This window comes from Salmo trutta, chromosome 14 (genome assembly GCF_901001165.1).
Source record: "Salmo trutta chromosome 14, fSalTru1.1, whole genome shotgun sequence".
Classification (NCBI taxonomy): Eukaryota; Metazoa; Chordata; class Actinopteri; order Salmoniformes; family Salmonidae; genus Salmo; species Salmo trutta.
Window position 1 is genome coordinate 78,011,067 of NC_042970.1, and position 16,327 is coordinate 78,027,393.

A 16,327-nucleotide genomic window follows, 5' to 3' on the forward strand; every position below is an offset into this window, starting at 1 on the left:
TGCTTCCTAGGCCAGCCCCACGCATCAGGCCTTCAGTTCGCAGTCCCCGTCCAGAGCTTCCGGCAACAGTGCCCTGTTCAGAGTGTCCGGCAACAGTTCCCCGTCCAGAGCTTCCGGCAACAGTGCCCTGTAGAGAGACGGCCCACAGTCCGGAGCCAGCAGAGACGGCCCACAGTCCAGAGCCAGCAGAGACGGCCCACAGTCCGGAGCCAGCAGAGATGCCCACAGTCCGGAACCGAGAGAGACGGCCCACAGTCCGGAACCGAGAGAGACGGCCCACAGTCCGGAACCGAGAGAGACGGCCTACAGTCCGGAACCGGCGCAGCCAGAGTCGGCCTACAGTCCGGAACTGGCGCAGCCAGAGTCGGCCTACAGTCCGGAACCGGCGCAGCCAGAGTCGGCCTCCAGTCCGGAACCGGCGCAGCCAGAGTCGGCTTCCAGTCCGGAACCGGCGCAGCCAGAGTCGGCTTCCAGTCCGGAACCGGCGCAGCCAGAGTCGGCCTCCAGTCCGGAACCGGCGCAGCCAGAGTCGCCCTCCAGTCCGGCGCAGCCAGAGTCGCCCTCCAGTCCGACGCAGCCAGAGTCGCCCTCCAGTCCGACGCAGCCAGAGTCGCCCGTTGCTAGGGTCCCCAGTCCGGGGTCGACGGAGAGGGACCTCGCTCTAGAGGCGACACTGAAGTGGGGTGAGCCAGTGGTGGAGCGGGGTCTGCGTCCCGCTCCTGAGCCACCTCCGTAGGGGGGAGTATTGGGAAGGGGGGGTGTTGCAGAAGAACCGTCGGTGACAGTGGCCACCCTCCCTTCCCTTCCCTGTAGTTTTGGGATTTTTTTGTTGTGGGTTATTGTTTTGCTAGTTTTTTGTTTCAGGTGCATCCGGGGTCTGCGCCTTTGGGGGGAGGGTACTTTCACGTTCTGACCAGTATAAGGGGTTATTTGTTATTGTAGTTTGGTCAGGGCGAGGCAGGGGTGTGTTTGTTTTGTGTTATCGGGGTTTTTGGGTATGGTTCTATGTTTTTGTATTTCTATGTTTTTCTATGTTGTGTATTTCTTTGTGTTGGCCTGGTATGGCTCTCAATCAGGAACAGCTGTACATCGTTGTTGCTGATTGGGAGTCATACTTAGGTAGCCCTTTTTTCACCTGTCTTTTGTGGGAAGTTGGTTTTGCATTGCTAGTTGTGAGCCTGCAAACTGTCAAGCTGTCATTCGTTTTCTTGTTTTTTCGTTAAGTGTTCAATAAAAGTTTAAGATGAGCACTCAAACCGCTGCGCCTTGGTCTACTCCCTTCGACGGCCGTTACAGTGTGGTGCGAGGACAACAGCCTCTCCCTCAACGTGAGCGAGACAAAGGAGCTGTGCACTACAGGAAAAGGACGGCCGAACACGCCCCCATTCATATCGACAGGGCTGTAGTTGAGTGGGTCGAAAGCGTCAAGTTCCTTGGTGTCCACATCACCAACAAACTATCATGGTCCAAACACACCAAGACAGTTGTGAAGAGGGCACGGCCACGCCTATTCCCCGTCAGAAGACTAACAAGATTTAGCATTTAGCAAGTTCTACAGCTGCACCATTGAGCGCATCTTGACCGGTTGCACTACTGCCTGGTATGGCAACTGCTCGGCATCTGACCATAAGGCGCTACAGAGGGTAGTGCGTACGGCCCAGTACATCACTGGGGCCAAGCTTCCTGTCATCCAGGACTATACTAGGCGCTGTCAGAGGAAGACCCAAAACATTGTCAAAGTCTCCAGCCACCTAAGTCATAGACTGTTCTCTGCACTGGCACGGCAAGCGGTACCCGAAGAGCCAAGTCTAAGACCCAAAGGCTCCTTAACAGCTTCTACCCACAAGCCATAAGACTGTTGAACAATTAAACAAATGGTTAACCAGACTATTTGCACTTTACCCCTACCTACAGTAGTATATATTACCTCAGTTACCTCGACTAACCTGTACCCCCGTATAGCTCGTTATTGTTATTTTTATAGTTTTTATTTTATTTTTAACTTTAGTTTATTTTTCTTCCTGTATTATACTTTTAAAAAAAAGTGCCCCTTTTTTCTCCCCAATTGGTAGTAGTTACAGTCTTGTCTCATCGCTGCAACTGCCATGCGTCCTCCGAAACACAAACCAACCTAGCCGCACTGCTTCTTGACACAACGCACATCCAATCCGGAAGCCAGCCGCACCAATGTGTCGGAGGAAACACCGTACACCTGGCGACCTGGTCAGCGTGCACTGCGCCCGGCCCGACACAGGAGTCGCTAGTGCGCAATGAGACAAGGATATCCCTGACAGCCAAACCCTCCCTAACCCAGACAACGCTGGGCCAATTGTGAGTCGCCCCATGGACCTCCCAGTCGCGGCCGGCTGCGACAGAGCCTGGGCTCAAACCCAGAATCTCTGGTGGCACAGCTAGCACTGCGATGCAGTGTCTTAGACCACTGCACCACAGTGCCTTAGACCACTGCACCACCCAGGAGGCCCCCTGTATTATACTTATTCTAAAATCTTTGTTCTATTCTTCTGAGACATTTACTTTATGTTCATATTGTTATCTGTTATTATGCCTTATTGGTGTTGCATTATTGAGAAGGAACCTTCCAGTAAGCATTTAGTTGGACAGTGTATACCATGTGTATCCTGTACATATGACTAATAAAACTTGAAACAATGACTTTAAATGAGACCCTAGAAGTGAGGATTGATGATGACATGTTGCATCTCCTTTCTCATCTCTGTGGTTTATAGCACTGTCAACACACCCGGAACTAAGATGACCTGAACACAACAAGAAGTACTGAACACAAGATGACTCTGCTTGGGATTCAATCGAAAGCACATAGTCGACAAGCATACTACACTTGAATTTTAAAGTTGATTTAAGCCAACATCCGCAGCATTTACCGCAAATATGATCTCTGCAAACATCAGGAAAATCCTTGAAAAACTGCAACGTCAGCAGAAGACACTTTTTAGACATGTTTACTTTTTATTGCTAAATATAGGGTCTACTATAGGGTTTAATATAGTATACTATAGGGTTTACTATAGGGTTTAATAGAATATACTATAGGGTCTGCTATAGGGTTTAATATAGTATACTATAGGGTCTACTATAGGGTTTAATATAGTATACTACAGGGTTTAACCCTATAGGGTTTAATAAAGTATACTATAGGGTCTACTATAGGGTTTAATATAGTATACTATAGGGTTTAATATAGTATAATATACGGTTTAGTATAGTATAATATAGGGTCTACTATAGTGTTTAATATAGTATACTATAGGGTTTAATATAGTATAATATACGGTTTAGTATAGTATAATATAGGGTCTACTATAGGGTTTAATATAGTATACTATAGGGTTTACTATAGGGTCTACTATAGTGTTTAATATGCTATACTATAGGGTCTAATATAGAGTTTAATATAGTATAATATAGGATCTTGGCCTATTTCTACATGTCTCATGGCTTGAGACTGAGCTGTTGCTAAAAGCTTTACTTTGTATTTCTGAAAGGGAACAAGACAATACCAAACTCGTCATAAAGCAGTATTTCTTTAACTCTTTGCGTGAGGTTTAGCGAGAGGAAAATGTTGCCCATAGTCTTTTGGGTCGCTGTGGGTGACGGCACAACAAATTGGGAAATCATTGCTGTAACTTCATTACTGTTACCAATTAATGTACAAGACTGTACAACCACACTGTTGTTTACTTCGGGCCCTACTCATACTGGAGATAATTTGACTTCACATGGACTTAAGTCACAACTACTCATCTCAAGTCTGAATCGGGCCCTTCAATCACATGTTGCTATTAATATTATAATTGTTTGTTTATTTGTAAAATGCTTTTGTAAAATGCAATATCATTACTCAATTAGAATGACTTTGATTTAGGGTTGAACTATACTCTTAGTTTTAGCATATACTTTTATTTGAGCTTGATTTCACTAAGTACGTTCCATGTATTCAATAACACAATATAATCAGATTTATTTAATGAGGCCTAATAATAAATGTACACAGTGATTTAAACATCACATCCCATCCCATCCATACACCACGCTAAACCTACACATAGTATGTGTCTGAAATGGCATCCTATTCCCTACATACTGTACTGTTTGGGTGACACTTCGGACACAGCTAACCTCTCTAACAGTTAGGAGACAAACGAATGATGCCAAGAACTCCAAGTGTAAATATGTCACTCTTGTGACTTGCCGATGCAATGACGTCACACACAAATCATCATCACCATGGTGATGCGCCATGACATAATTTCTTCAGGCGGTTGAAGTGCTGTTGTCGAGGGGGCGTGACCACACTACCGTGCAGGTGTCACGTGTTTAACCAAAGTCTTGTAATCAGTGACATCCTCATAGATGACATCATCGCCTTCTCCATGGCGACTACGTTGTCGCTCCTGGCAACGGCTCACGGTTTGGAGCACGGTCACTAGGCGACGGTCCAGGGCGGAGAGGTGCAGCTCCGAGAGGAGGGGGGCCACGGAGAATAGAGGATCATGGGAAAGAGAGTCCCTCATGACATCACTGAGACGGTACTGGGGCAGGGAGAGGAGACGCAGATGTAGGAGGGTGGAGCGACGGATCCTGGAGAGAGAGAGAGTGATGGAGTGAGAGTTATGAGAAAGAAGATAAATAAATTATGATCGTGAGGCGGTGGGGGGGGTTCTACTAAGATAACATACTGAATTGTTTTAAGATGGTCATACCAAGAGTCATTTAGTTATTTTATTTAGAATTTTAGGACCTCTTGGTATATAAAACATTTTTTTTATTGCCTACAGAAACACATTGAATAACAGATTCATACATGGAAAAACAATACAGCAGAAGGAAGTTTGTTTTCAAGTGTCTATCCAATATCTGAGAGTTATAAGAAAGATAAGGAAATGATTGTATTTTTTTACACATGTTTAACCCCTTTTGTTAGAACACCATCGTGTTCGTGAGTCTCATCTTTCCATAGAGTGGTCACATTACTTTGTATGCCAAACCGTTCGGATGCTATCTATGTTTGAGAAATACGAATTTCTGGATGTCTGCTGGTCTGAAAAACACCGCTGTAGCTCTGCCACCTCCCACTGTATATGCGGAAGGCCGACATCGGTGGATGGGGTGGATTGAGACGCAGCCCATGCAAAAACAGATATCGCTATCTGAAACAGACTGATTTTTATGGAGATGTTTTTATTATGCTACTTAGATTCCTGCGGGGGTGCGGGGGTGCGGGGGTGCTTAATTATGCACCCCGTGTTATACCTGCAGCACTGCTCCAGAGGTGTCAGGATAGAGGGTTCATCTTTAGAGTGACGTCCAAACCTGTAGTCAGCACACAGACAGTGTCAATGTTACAATCAACTATCGTTAGTTAAACCTGTAGTCAGCACACAGACACAGTGTCAATTTCAGACACACACACATGCATGCACACACCATTAAAAAAAACAGATCATCAATTTCATTGTCAGGATACTCACGCCCTCCCATTGTCTAAGTGCAGAAGGAAAGTGTTGTTGCCAAACTTCTCAAACGTCTCATAGTGGTGTCGGTCCATATTACCTGGAACAAAATAATTAGTGTTGAACTCGTGTTTGTTTGTGTTTTATTTTCAGCTTTTTCCTCTTTCTGCTAATTGAAAAGACTTTGGTCTCCATGAACAGCACAATAGAAAGGTATTGTTATTACAGTATCATTACTATCATAATTCTAATATGTTATTATGTCCTGACACAGACCTACCCATGAGGAAGTCTAGTATAGTCATGTCTATCAGGTCCACCAGTCTCCCTCCCCAGTCCAGACCTACCCATGAGGAAGTCTAGTATAGTCATGTCTATCAGGTCCACCAGTCTGGTTCCCTTGTTGTATGGTGGGGTCGTCTTCACTGTGTCACAGTAGTCTGGGTCTTTCTCCCACCTGCAACGTGACAACAGGGTTAGAGTTGAGGCTAGTGTTAGAGTTAGGGTTGAGGGTTAGAGTTAGAGTTGAGGGTTAGAATTAGGGTTGAGGCTAGGGTTAGAGTTAGGGTTTAGGGTTAGAATTAGGGTTGAGGCAAGGGTTGGAGTTAGGGTGGAGGGTTAGAATTAGGGTTGAGGCTAGGGTTAGGGTTGAGGGTTAGAGTTAGGGTTGAGGGTTAGAGTTAGGGTTGAGGGTTAGAATTAGGGTTGAGTGTAGGGTTAGAGTTAGGGTTGAGGGTTAGAATTAGAGTTGAGGGTTAGAGTTAGGGTTGAGGGTTAGAATTAGGTTTGAGGCTAGGGTTAGAGTTAGGGTTGAGGGTTAGAGTTAGGGTTGAGGGTTAGAATTAGGGTTGAGGCTAGGGTTAGAGTTAGGTTTGAGGGTTAGAATTAGGGTTGAGGCTAGGGTTAGAGTTAGGGTTGAGTGTAGGTTTAGAGTTAGAGTTAGGGTTGAGGCTAGGGTTAGAGTTAGAATTGAGGCTAGGGTTAGAGTTAGAGTTGAGGGTTAGAGTTAGGGTTGAGGGTTAGAATTAGGGTTGAGGGTTAGAGTTAGGGTTGAGGGTTAGAATTAGGGTTGAGGCTAGGGTTAGAGTTAAGGTTGAGTGTAGGTTTAGAGCTAGAGTTGAGGCTAGGGTTAGAGTTAGGGTTGAGGGTTAGAGTTAGGGTTGAGGCTAGGGTTAGAGTTAGAGTTGAGGCTAGGGTTAGAGTTAGGGTTGAGGGTTAGAGTTAGGGTTGAGACTAGGGTTAGAGTTGAGGCTAGGGTTAGAGTTGCGGCTAGGGTTCGAGTTAGGGTTGAGGGTTAGAGTTAAAGTTGAGGCTAGGGTTAGAGTTAGGGTTGAGGGTTCAAGTTATGGTTGAGGCTAGGGTTAGAGTTAGAGTTGAGTCTAGTTTTAGAGTTGAGGCTAGGGTTGGAGTTGAGGCTAGGGTTAGAGTTATTATCTATCTATAGATATAGCTATAGACTCTAAACCCACACTGCCAGTTTGCTGCGGCTGTAGGAGCGTTTCCAGGGAGACCTCCAGGTACGTCTGGTGGCCAGGGAGGGGTCCGGCAGCATCATGGCCAGGGAGGCCTCCAGGTTCTGGGGTCGACCACACACAGCGTGCTCCGTACTGCAGTAGTAGGAACACTGGCCATAGAAACACACATTATTCACTAGGGGAGATAGAGGGGGATGGAGGGGGGAGAGGAGAGTTTGAGTGCACTCTTCTCTTCATCATCAGTGTAGATGACAGGAGAGGCAGCAATTCAAGAGCTGACAGAGAGAAAGATTGAAAATGAAAGAAATTAATTCAGCAGAAATTGCCTTTCCGCTGAATAATATGCAGCATCTATTTTCATATTCCCCACTAGAGAAAACAGAGATGTGAAACGTAATATAAGGAGAGAGTTGGTAAAGAAAGAGGAGTGAGAGAGAGGGAGGTGGGGTGAGTGTGATAGAGGGATAGAGTGAAGGAAGGAAGGAGTGATATAATGATAAACAGACCAGGAGAGGTGAAGAAGGTCCGGGCCAGTTTGTGGTCAGTGGTGATGTCTTTGATCTCTGTTACCACGTCAACCAGCCTCCCTACGGCTGGGGGGATCCGTCTGTAACCCAACACCCTGAGAGAGAGGAGGTGAGTGGAGAGGAGAGGAGGGACAGGGGAGAGAGATGGGAGAGGTGGGGGTTGTAGATAGAGGGAGAGGAGAGAGAGGCAGAGACAGATGGGAGAGGGGGATAGAGAGAGAGAGGAGAGGGGGAAAGAGAGAGAGAGAGAGAGAGGAGTCCATGTTTAATGCTTCTCAATGTCTTCTCATCATTCTCCACCATTTCAGTCAGTGCTGTGGTATGCTATATACTCCCCTGGCTGTTGCTATCAAGGTGAGAAACAAACTCATCGTTTACCTGTCCAGGTGAAATGCAGCGATCTCTGCGTTGTGTCTCTCAAAGTCAGAGAAGTAGTAGAGGTTGAAGTTGGTCTCCTCATCACGCTCTTGTCTGACAGAGATACAGTCAACACAGGAACACAGCTATACAGACTATACACAGTCAACACAGGAACACAGATATTCAGACTATACACCCCAAACCATCACAATTGGGTTGAGGTCGGGTGATTGTGGAGGCTAGGTCATCTGATGCAGCACTCCATCACTCTCCTTCTTGGTCAAATAGCCCTTACACATCTTAAAGGTGTGTTTTGGGTCATTGTCCTTTTGAAAAACAAAATTATAGTCCCACTAAGAACAAACCACATGGGATGGCGTATCGCTGCAGAATGCTGTGGTGGCCATGCTGGTTAAGTGTGCCTTGAATTCTAAATAAATCACTGACAGTGTCACCAGCAAAGCACACTCACACCATCACACCTCCTCCTCCATGCTTCACGGTGGGAACCACACATGCGGAGATCATCCGTTCACCTATTCTGTGTCCCACAAAGACACGGCGGTTGGAACCAAAAATCTCAAATTTGTACTCATCAGACTAAAGGACAGATTTCCACCGGTCTAATGTCCATTGCTGGTGTTTCTTGGGCCAAGCAAGTCACTTCTTATTATTAGTGTCCTTTAGTAGTGGTTTCTTTGCAGCAATTCGACCATCAATGTCTGATTCACACAGTCTCCTCTGAACAGTTGATGTTGAGATGTGTCTGTTACTTGAACTCTGTGCTTGATGGTTCTTGCGACTGCACTTGAAGAAACTTTCAGAGTTCTTGAAATTTTACGGATTGACTGACCTTAATTTCTTAAAGTAATGATGGACTGTCATTCTCTTTGCTTATTTGAGCTGTTCTTGCCATAATATGGACTTGGTCTTTTACCACCCCTACCTTGTCACTACCTTGTATACCACCCCTACCTTGTCACAACACAACTGATTGGCTCAAACGCATTAAGAAGGAAAGAAATTCTCTAAAATTAACATTTAACAAGGCACACCTGTTAATTGAAATACATTCCAGGTGACTACCTCATTAAGCTGGTTGAGAGAATGCCAAGAGTGCGCAAAGCTGTCATCAAGGCAAAGAGTGGCTACTTTGAAGAATCTCAAATATAAAATATATTTTGATTTGTTTAACACTTTTTTGGTTACTACATGATTCCATGAGTGTTATTTCATAGTTTTGATGTCTTCACTATTATTCTACAATGTAGAAAATAGTACAAATTAAGAAAAACCCTTGAATGAGTAGGTGTGTCCAAACTTTTGACTGGTGCTGTACGTGTGTGCGTGCGTGTGTAAGTCTCTCACTTCATTGGTTTGAGCATGGCCTGTCCGTAGTTAGGAAATGACATCACCAGCTTGAGCTGTGTCCCTCCAGACTTCTGCACTGAGAGAGATAGAGAGAGACGGGTTACCATAGCAACACTTGACATTCACATACTGAGTACACACTGAGCTCTCTCTATCACACACACACACACACACACACACACACACACACACACACACACGCACAGGGTTACCTTGTTTGAAACTAAATAACGTCATCCAGTGTTTATTTTCATCCTGCAGTTCTACGTTAATCCACTAGTGGTCTCCCCATACCTGACTCTAAACATCCCAACAGAGACTACCTCCCAACTATGGGAGATGGTGCTCTTCATCCTCTGTGTGTACAGGACATAACGCCCCCATATCTCCCACCCCCCAACAATCAGGCTCCCAAGATCCCTCCCCAACACACACACCACCCAAACACACCATCCACGCACACCACCCACACCACCCACACACACTCCAGGGTGAAGTTTCCCTTTGACAGACATCTAGGATCAGCTTCCCCTCCCCCAATTCTAACCCTAACCCCCTTAGTGGGGAAATTGCTAAACTGATCCAAGACCAGTGTCAAGGGGGAACTTCCCCCTATTCCGCCACACACACACCTGCGCTGACGATACGGTGTGTGCTGAGCTGATGAGCAAGAGATGCCATGTTGGGGTCCAGGTGGGGGTAGAGCTGCCAACGGGAGATACCAAGATGGAACCTCAGCCAGGGGGGGTGGCTGTCACTGCTCCTGTTCCAATGGGCTGAGTCATCGCCGATGTCACTGTCACTCACCCTGGGGAGGGTGGAGGGGGAAAGAGAGGGAGAGGAGAAGAGGGTTGGAGACACAAGAGGAGAGGACAAGAGCGAAGTAGTTCAAAGGAGGAGACGACAGGAGGAGAGGACAAGAGAGAAGTAGTTCAGAGGAGGAAGAGGAGGAGAAGAGAGGAGGGTTGGAGACACAAGAGGAGAGGACAAGAGAGAAGTAGTTCAGAGGAGGAGACGACAGGAGGAGAGGACAAGAGAGAAGTAGTTCAGAGGAGGAGACGACAGGAGGAGAGGACAAGAGAAAAGTTGTTCAGAGGAAGAGGAGGAAGAGGAGGTAATGCTAGGAGAAACAGGAGGGATATTTGCCATAATGAACTAAAGGATCATGCAGCATGTGTCCTTGATTCACTTAAAAAGATTGTCTGTTTTTTCAGAACAATCACGCTACTTCCCTAAACTCACCACATCTGTGTGCTCGTCTCGCGCGCCTTCCCTTTGGGCTTCACCTTCAGCAGCCAATCATCTTCATGGATGGGTGGGGTTGGCATGTTGTAGAGCGGGTGGCTAAAAAGAGCCTCTAATTTCGACATCCCGGACCCCATAGGCTTCATCCCCATCGAGCCAAACTTTCCTACCCTTACCGTCATGTTGAGTGAGTCTACAGGCCCTTCCTCCTTACGTCCATGACCTACCTTGACGGCCATTTTGGTTGTGACAGCGTCCTTTTCGGCCAATTTTTGAGGGCCATTGCTGTCCATATGGGAAGAGTCCACTTTTCTGGTGTCCGGGGGTATCTTGGCATAGCTGGCGTGGTTGTCCAACATCCTGGAGGTGTAGTTGGTATCCACCAGGGCTCGGAGGGTGTGGAGGTGTGTCTGACGAGGGGAGGGGGCATCACAGGGGTTCTGGTAGACGGATCGGGATAGGATGGCGAGGAGGAGGTGGAGAGAGAGGGAGGCAATGGCCAGCGATAGGCAGACAGTCCGAGAGCGACGGCGCGTATACCACCTCATCGTCCTGAGGGAGAGAAAGAGTTGGAGAAAGACTGAGAGACAAAAATATGTAAAGGAGGAGATAGAAGGAAGAGAGAGAGTAGGGGGAAGAGGAGAAAAACTGGATAAATATAGGTGAAAGGATGAGGGAGGATTGGAGAGAGAGAAAGGAGGAGGATGAGGAGGAGAGGTTGAGGGGGTGAATGTGGGAGAATGAGAGAGAAAGTTAGAGGAACGAGGGAAGGAAAGAGTCTCAGAAACAGCGTGGAGTGAGAGATAGAAAGAAGTCTCTAGAGACTCGACCATTCGAAAGTCAGAGCAGCCCTCTATTCTGGCATAGATACCCTCCAATACAACTACCTAGATACCCTCCAATACAACTACGTAGATACTTCCAATACAACTACCTAGATACCCCCGATACAACTACCTAGATACCCTCCAATACAACTACCTAGATACCCCCGACACAACTACCTAGATACCTCCAATACAACTGGCTGGCTAACTGGCTGTTAGCCAGCCGGTCAGCTTAGTGGAGTCTGCCACTAGCACAGTCAGTGTAGTCAGCTCAGCTATCCCCATTGAGACCGTGTCTGTGCCTCGATCTAGGTTGGGCAAAACTAAACATGGTGGTGTTCGCCTTAGCAATCTCACTAGAATAAAGACCTCCTCCATTCCTGCCATTATTGAAAGAGATTGTGATACCTCACATCTCAAAATAGGGCTACTTAATGTTAGATCCCTCACTTCCAAGGCAGTTATAGTCAGTGAACTAATCACTGATCATAACCTTGATGTGATTGGCCTGACTGAAACATGGCTTAAGCCTGATGAATTTACTGTGTTAAATGAGGCCTCACCCCCTGGTTACACTAGTGACCATATCCCCTGCGCATCCCGCAAAGGCAGAGGTGTTGCTAACATTTACGATAGCAAATTTCAATTTACAAAAAAAACAACAACGACATTTTCGTCTTTTGAGCTTCTAGTCATGAAATCTATGCAGCCTACTCAATCACTTTTTATAGCTACTGTTTACAGGCCTCCTGGGCCATATGCAGCGTTCCTCACTGAGTTCCCTGAATTCCTATCGGACCTTGTAGTCATCGCAGATTATATTCTAATTTTTGGTGACTTTAATATTCACATGGAAAAGTCCACAGACCCACTCCAAAAGGCTTTCGGAGCCATCATCAACTCAGTGGGTTTTGTCCAACATGTCTCTGGACCTACTCACTGCCACAGTCATACTCTGGATCTAGTTCTGTCCCATGGAATAAATGTTGTGGATCTAAATGTTTTTCCTCATAATCCTGGACTATCGGACCACCATTTAATTACGTTTGCAATCGCAACAAATAATCTGCTCAGACCCCAACCAAGGAGCATCAAAAGTCGTGCTATAAATTCTCAGACAACTCAAAGATTCCTTGATGCCCTTCCAGACTCCCTCTGCCTGCCCAAGGACGTCAGAGGACAAAAATCAGTTAACCACCTAACTGAGGAACTCAATTTAACCTTGCGCAATACCCTAGATGCAGTTGCACCCCTAAAAACTAAAAACATTTGTCATAAGAAACTAGCTCCCTGGTATACAGAAAATACACGAGCTCTGAAGCAAGCTTCCAGAAAATTGGAACGGAAATGGCGCCACACCAAACTGGAAGTCTTCCGACTAGCTTGGAAAGACAGTACCGTGCAGTATCGAAGAGCCCTCACTGCTGCTCGATCATCCTATTTTTCCAACTTAATTGAGGAAAATAAGAACAATACGAAATTTCTTTTTGATACTGTCGCAAAGCTAACTAAAAAGCAGCATTCCCCAAGAGAGGATGGCTTTCACTTCAGCAGTAATGAATTCATGAACTTCTTTGAGGAAAAGATCATGATCATTAGAAAGCAAATTATGGACTCCTCTTTAAATCTGCGTATTCCTCCAAAGCTCCGTTGTCCTGAGTCTGTACAACTCTGCCAGGACCTAGGATCAAGGGAGACACTAAAGTGTTTTAGTACCATATCTCTTGACACAATGATGAAAATAATCATGGCCTCTAAACCTTCAAGCTGCATACTGGACCCTATCCCAACTAAACTACTGAAAGAGCTGCTTCCTGTGCTTGGCCCTCCTATGTTGAACATAATAAACGGCTCTCTATCCACCGGATGTGTACCAAACTCACTAAAAGTGGCAGTAATAAAGCCTCTCTTGAAAAAGCCAAATCTTGACCCAGAAATTATTTAAAAAACTATCGGCCTATATCGAATCTTCCATTGCACTCAAAAAATTTTGAAAAAGCTGTTGCGCAGCAACTCACTGCCTTCCTGAAGACAAACAATGTATACGAAACGCTTCAGTCTGGTTTTAGACCCCATCATAGCACTGAGACTGCACTTGTGAAGGTGGTAAATGACCTTTTAATGACGTCAGACCGAGGCTCTGCATCTGTCCTCGTGCTCCTAGATCTTAGTGCTGCTTTTGATACCATCGATCACCACATTCTTTTGGAGAGATTGGAAACCCAAATTGGTCTACATGGACAAGTTCTGGCCTGGTTTAGATCTTATCTGTCTCTGTGAATGGTTTGTCCTCTGACAAATCAACTGTAAATTTCGGTGTTCCTCAAGGTTCCGTTTTAGGACCACTATTGTTTTCACTATATATTTTACCTCTTGGGGATGTCATTCGAAAACATAATGTTAAATTTCACTGCTATGCGAATGACACACAGCTGTACATTTCAATGAAACATGGTGAAGCCCCAAAATTGCCCTCGCTAGAAGTCTGTGTTTCAGACATAAGGAAGTGGATGGCTGCAAACTTTCTACTTTTAAACACGGACAAAACAGAGATGCTTGTTCTAGGTCCCAAGAAACAAAGAGATCTTCTGTTGAATCTGACAATTAATCTGGATGGTTGTACAGTCGTCTCAAATAAAACTGTGAAGGACCTCGGCGTTACTCTGGACCCTGATCTCTCTTTTGAAGAACATATCAAGACTGTTTCAAGGACAGCTTTTTTCCATCTACGTAACATTGCAAAAATCCGAAACTAGATCTTTGTGGGCTATACTCAGCCTTGTCTCAGGATGGTAGGTTGGTGGTTGGAGATATCCCTCCAGTGGTGTGGGGGCTGTGCTTTGGCAAAGTGGGTGGGGTTATATCCTGCCTGTTTGGCCCTGTCCGGGGGTTTCATCGGATGGGGCCACAGTGTCTCCTGACCCCTCCTGTCTCAGCCTCCAGTATTTATGCTGCAGTAGTTTATGTGTCGGGGGGCTAGGGTCAGTCTGTTACATCTGGAGTATTTCTCTTGTCTTATCCGGTGTCCTGTGTGAATTTAAATATGCTCTCTCTAATTCTCTCTTTCTCTCTTTCTTTCTCTCTCTCGGAGGACCTGAGCCCTAGGACCATGCCTCAGGACTACCTGGCATGATGACTCCTTGCTGTCCCCAGTCCACCTGGCCGTGCTGCTGCTCCAGTTTCAACTGTTCTGCCTGCGGCTATGGAACCCTGACCTGTTCACTGGACGTGCTACCTGTCCCAGACCTGCTGTCCCAGACCTGCTGGAACCCTGACCTGTTCACCGGACGTTCTACCTGTCCCATACCTGCTGTCCCAGACTTGCTGGAACCCTGACCTGATCACCGGACGTGCTACCTGTCCCAGACCTGCTGTTTTCAACTCTCTAGAGACAGCAGGAGTGGTAGAGATACTCTCAAAGATCGACTATGAAAAAGCCAACTGACACTTACTCTTGAGTTGCTGACTTGTTGCACCCTCGACAACTACAATGATTATTATTATTTGACCATGCTGGTCATTTATGAACATTTGAACATCTTGGCCATGTGCTGTTATTATCTCCACCTGGCACAGCCAGAAGAGGACTGGCCACCCCTCATAGCCTGCCCTGGTTCCTCTCTAGGTTTCTTCCTAGGTTTTGGCCTTTCTAGGGAGTTTTTCCTAGCCACCGTGCTTCTACACCTGCATTGCTTGCTGTTTGGGGTTTTAGGCTGGGTTTCTGTACAGCACTTTGAGATATCAGCTGATGTGAGAAGGGCTATGTAAATAAATTTGATTTGATTTGAACTACCTAGATACCCTCCAATACAACTACCTTGATACCCTCCAATACAACTACCTTGATACCCTCCAATACAACTACCTAGATACCCTCCAATACAACTACCTAGATACCCTCCAATACAACTACCTAGATACCCTCCAATACAACTACCTAGATACCTCCAATACAACTACCTAGATACCCTCCAATGCAACTACCTAGATACCCTCCAATATAACTACCTAGATACCCTCCAATACAACTACCTAGATACCATCCAATACAACTACCTAGATACCCCCGATACAACTACCTAGATACCCTCCAATACAACTACATAGATACCCTCCAATACAACTACCTTGATACCCTCCAATACAACTACCTAGATACCCCCGATACAACTACCTAGATACCCCCGATACAACTACCTAGATTACCTAGATACCCCCGATACAACTACCTAGATACCCCCGATACAACTACCTAGATACCCTCCAATACAACTACCTAGATACCCTCCAATACAACTACCTAGATACCTCCAATACAACTACCTAGATACCCCCGATACAACTACCAAGATACCCTCCGATACAACTACCAAGATACCCTCCGATACAACTACCAAGATACCCTCCGATACAACTACCTAGATACCCTCTGATACAACTACCTAGATACCCTCCGATACAACTACCTAGACACCCCCCGATACAACTACCTAGATACCCCCGATACAACTACCTAGATACCCCCGATACAAATACCTAAATACCCTCCAATACAACTACCTAGATACCCTCCGATACAACTACCTAGACACCCCCCGATACAACTACCTAGATACCCCCCAATACAACTACCTAGATACCTTCCAATACAACTACCTAGATACCCCCCAATACAACTACCTAGATACCTTCCAATACAACTACCTAGATACCGCCCAATACAACTACCTCTTTCTTTACCGAGATACCCCCCAATACAACTACCTCTTTCTTTACCTAGATACCACCCCAATACAACTATCTAGATACCCCCCAATACAACTACCTAGGTATCATTTTACCACCTCTCTCCTCTCTCCTCTCTCCTCTCTCCTTTCTCCTTCCCTCGTTACTGACCTTTCTTTCTTTAAAGGTTTCCCCCCCAATGTTCTCCTCTTTCTTCTTTCTTGTTTTTTTCTTGTTTCCTCACTCCCCGGAATGAGACAGAGCTCTGATATCTGGTCAACCTATATTCATCTGTTTTCTCTCTA

General features: G+C 45.9%; 1 protein-coding gene across 1 annotated transcript in view; it reads right to left on the reverse strand.

Moving 5' to 3' along the window:
* Nucleotides 1–3,975: 3,975 nt before the first annotated feature.
* Nucleotides 3,976–16,327, reverse strand: part of LOC115147470 (extracellular serine/threonine protein kinase FAM20C-like) — a 12,450-nt gene continuing 98 nt past the window's right edge. The window contains exons 1-11 of the mRNA XM_029689714.1: nt 16,194–16,327; nt 10,468–11,022; nt 9,858–10,033; nt 9,223–9,301; nt 7,873–7,965; nt 7,474–7,589; nt 6,962–7,142; nt 5,840–5,949; nt 5,511–5,592; nt 5,293–5,352; nt 3,976–4,620 (exon numbers count right to left, since the gene is read on the reverse strand). The exon at nt 16,194–16,327 is cut by the window's right edge and continues 98 nt beyond it. Of these exons, the coding sequence (XP_029545574.1) occupies nt 4,335–4,620; nt 5,293–5,352; nt 5,511–5,592; nt 5,840–5,949; nt 6,962–7,142; nt 7,474–7,589; nt 7,873–7,965; nt 9,223–9,301; nt 9,858–10,033; nt 10,468–11,018 (1,734 nt within the window). The 5' untranslated portion in view covers nt 11,019–11,022; nt 16,194–16,327 and the 3' untranslated portion in view covers nt 3,976–4,334. The remainder of the gene's footprint in view (nt 4,621–5,292; nt 5,353–5,510; nt 5,593–5,839; nt 5,950–6,961; nt 7,143–7,473; nt 7,590–7,872; nt 7,966–9,222; nt 9,302–9,857; nt 10,034–10,467; nt 11,023–16,193) is intronic.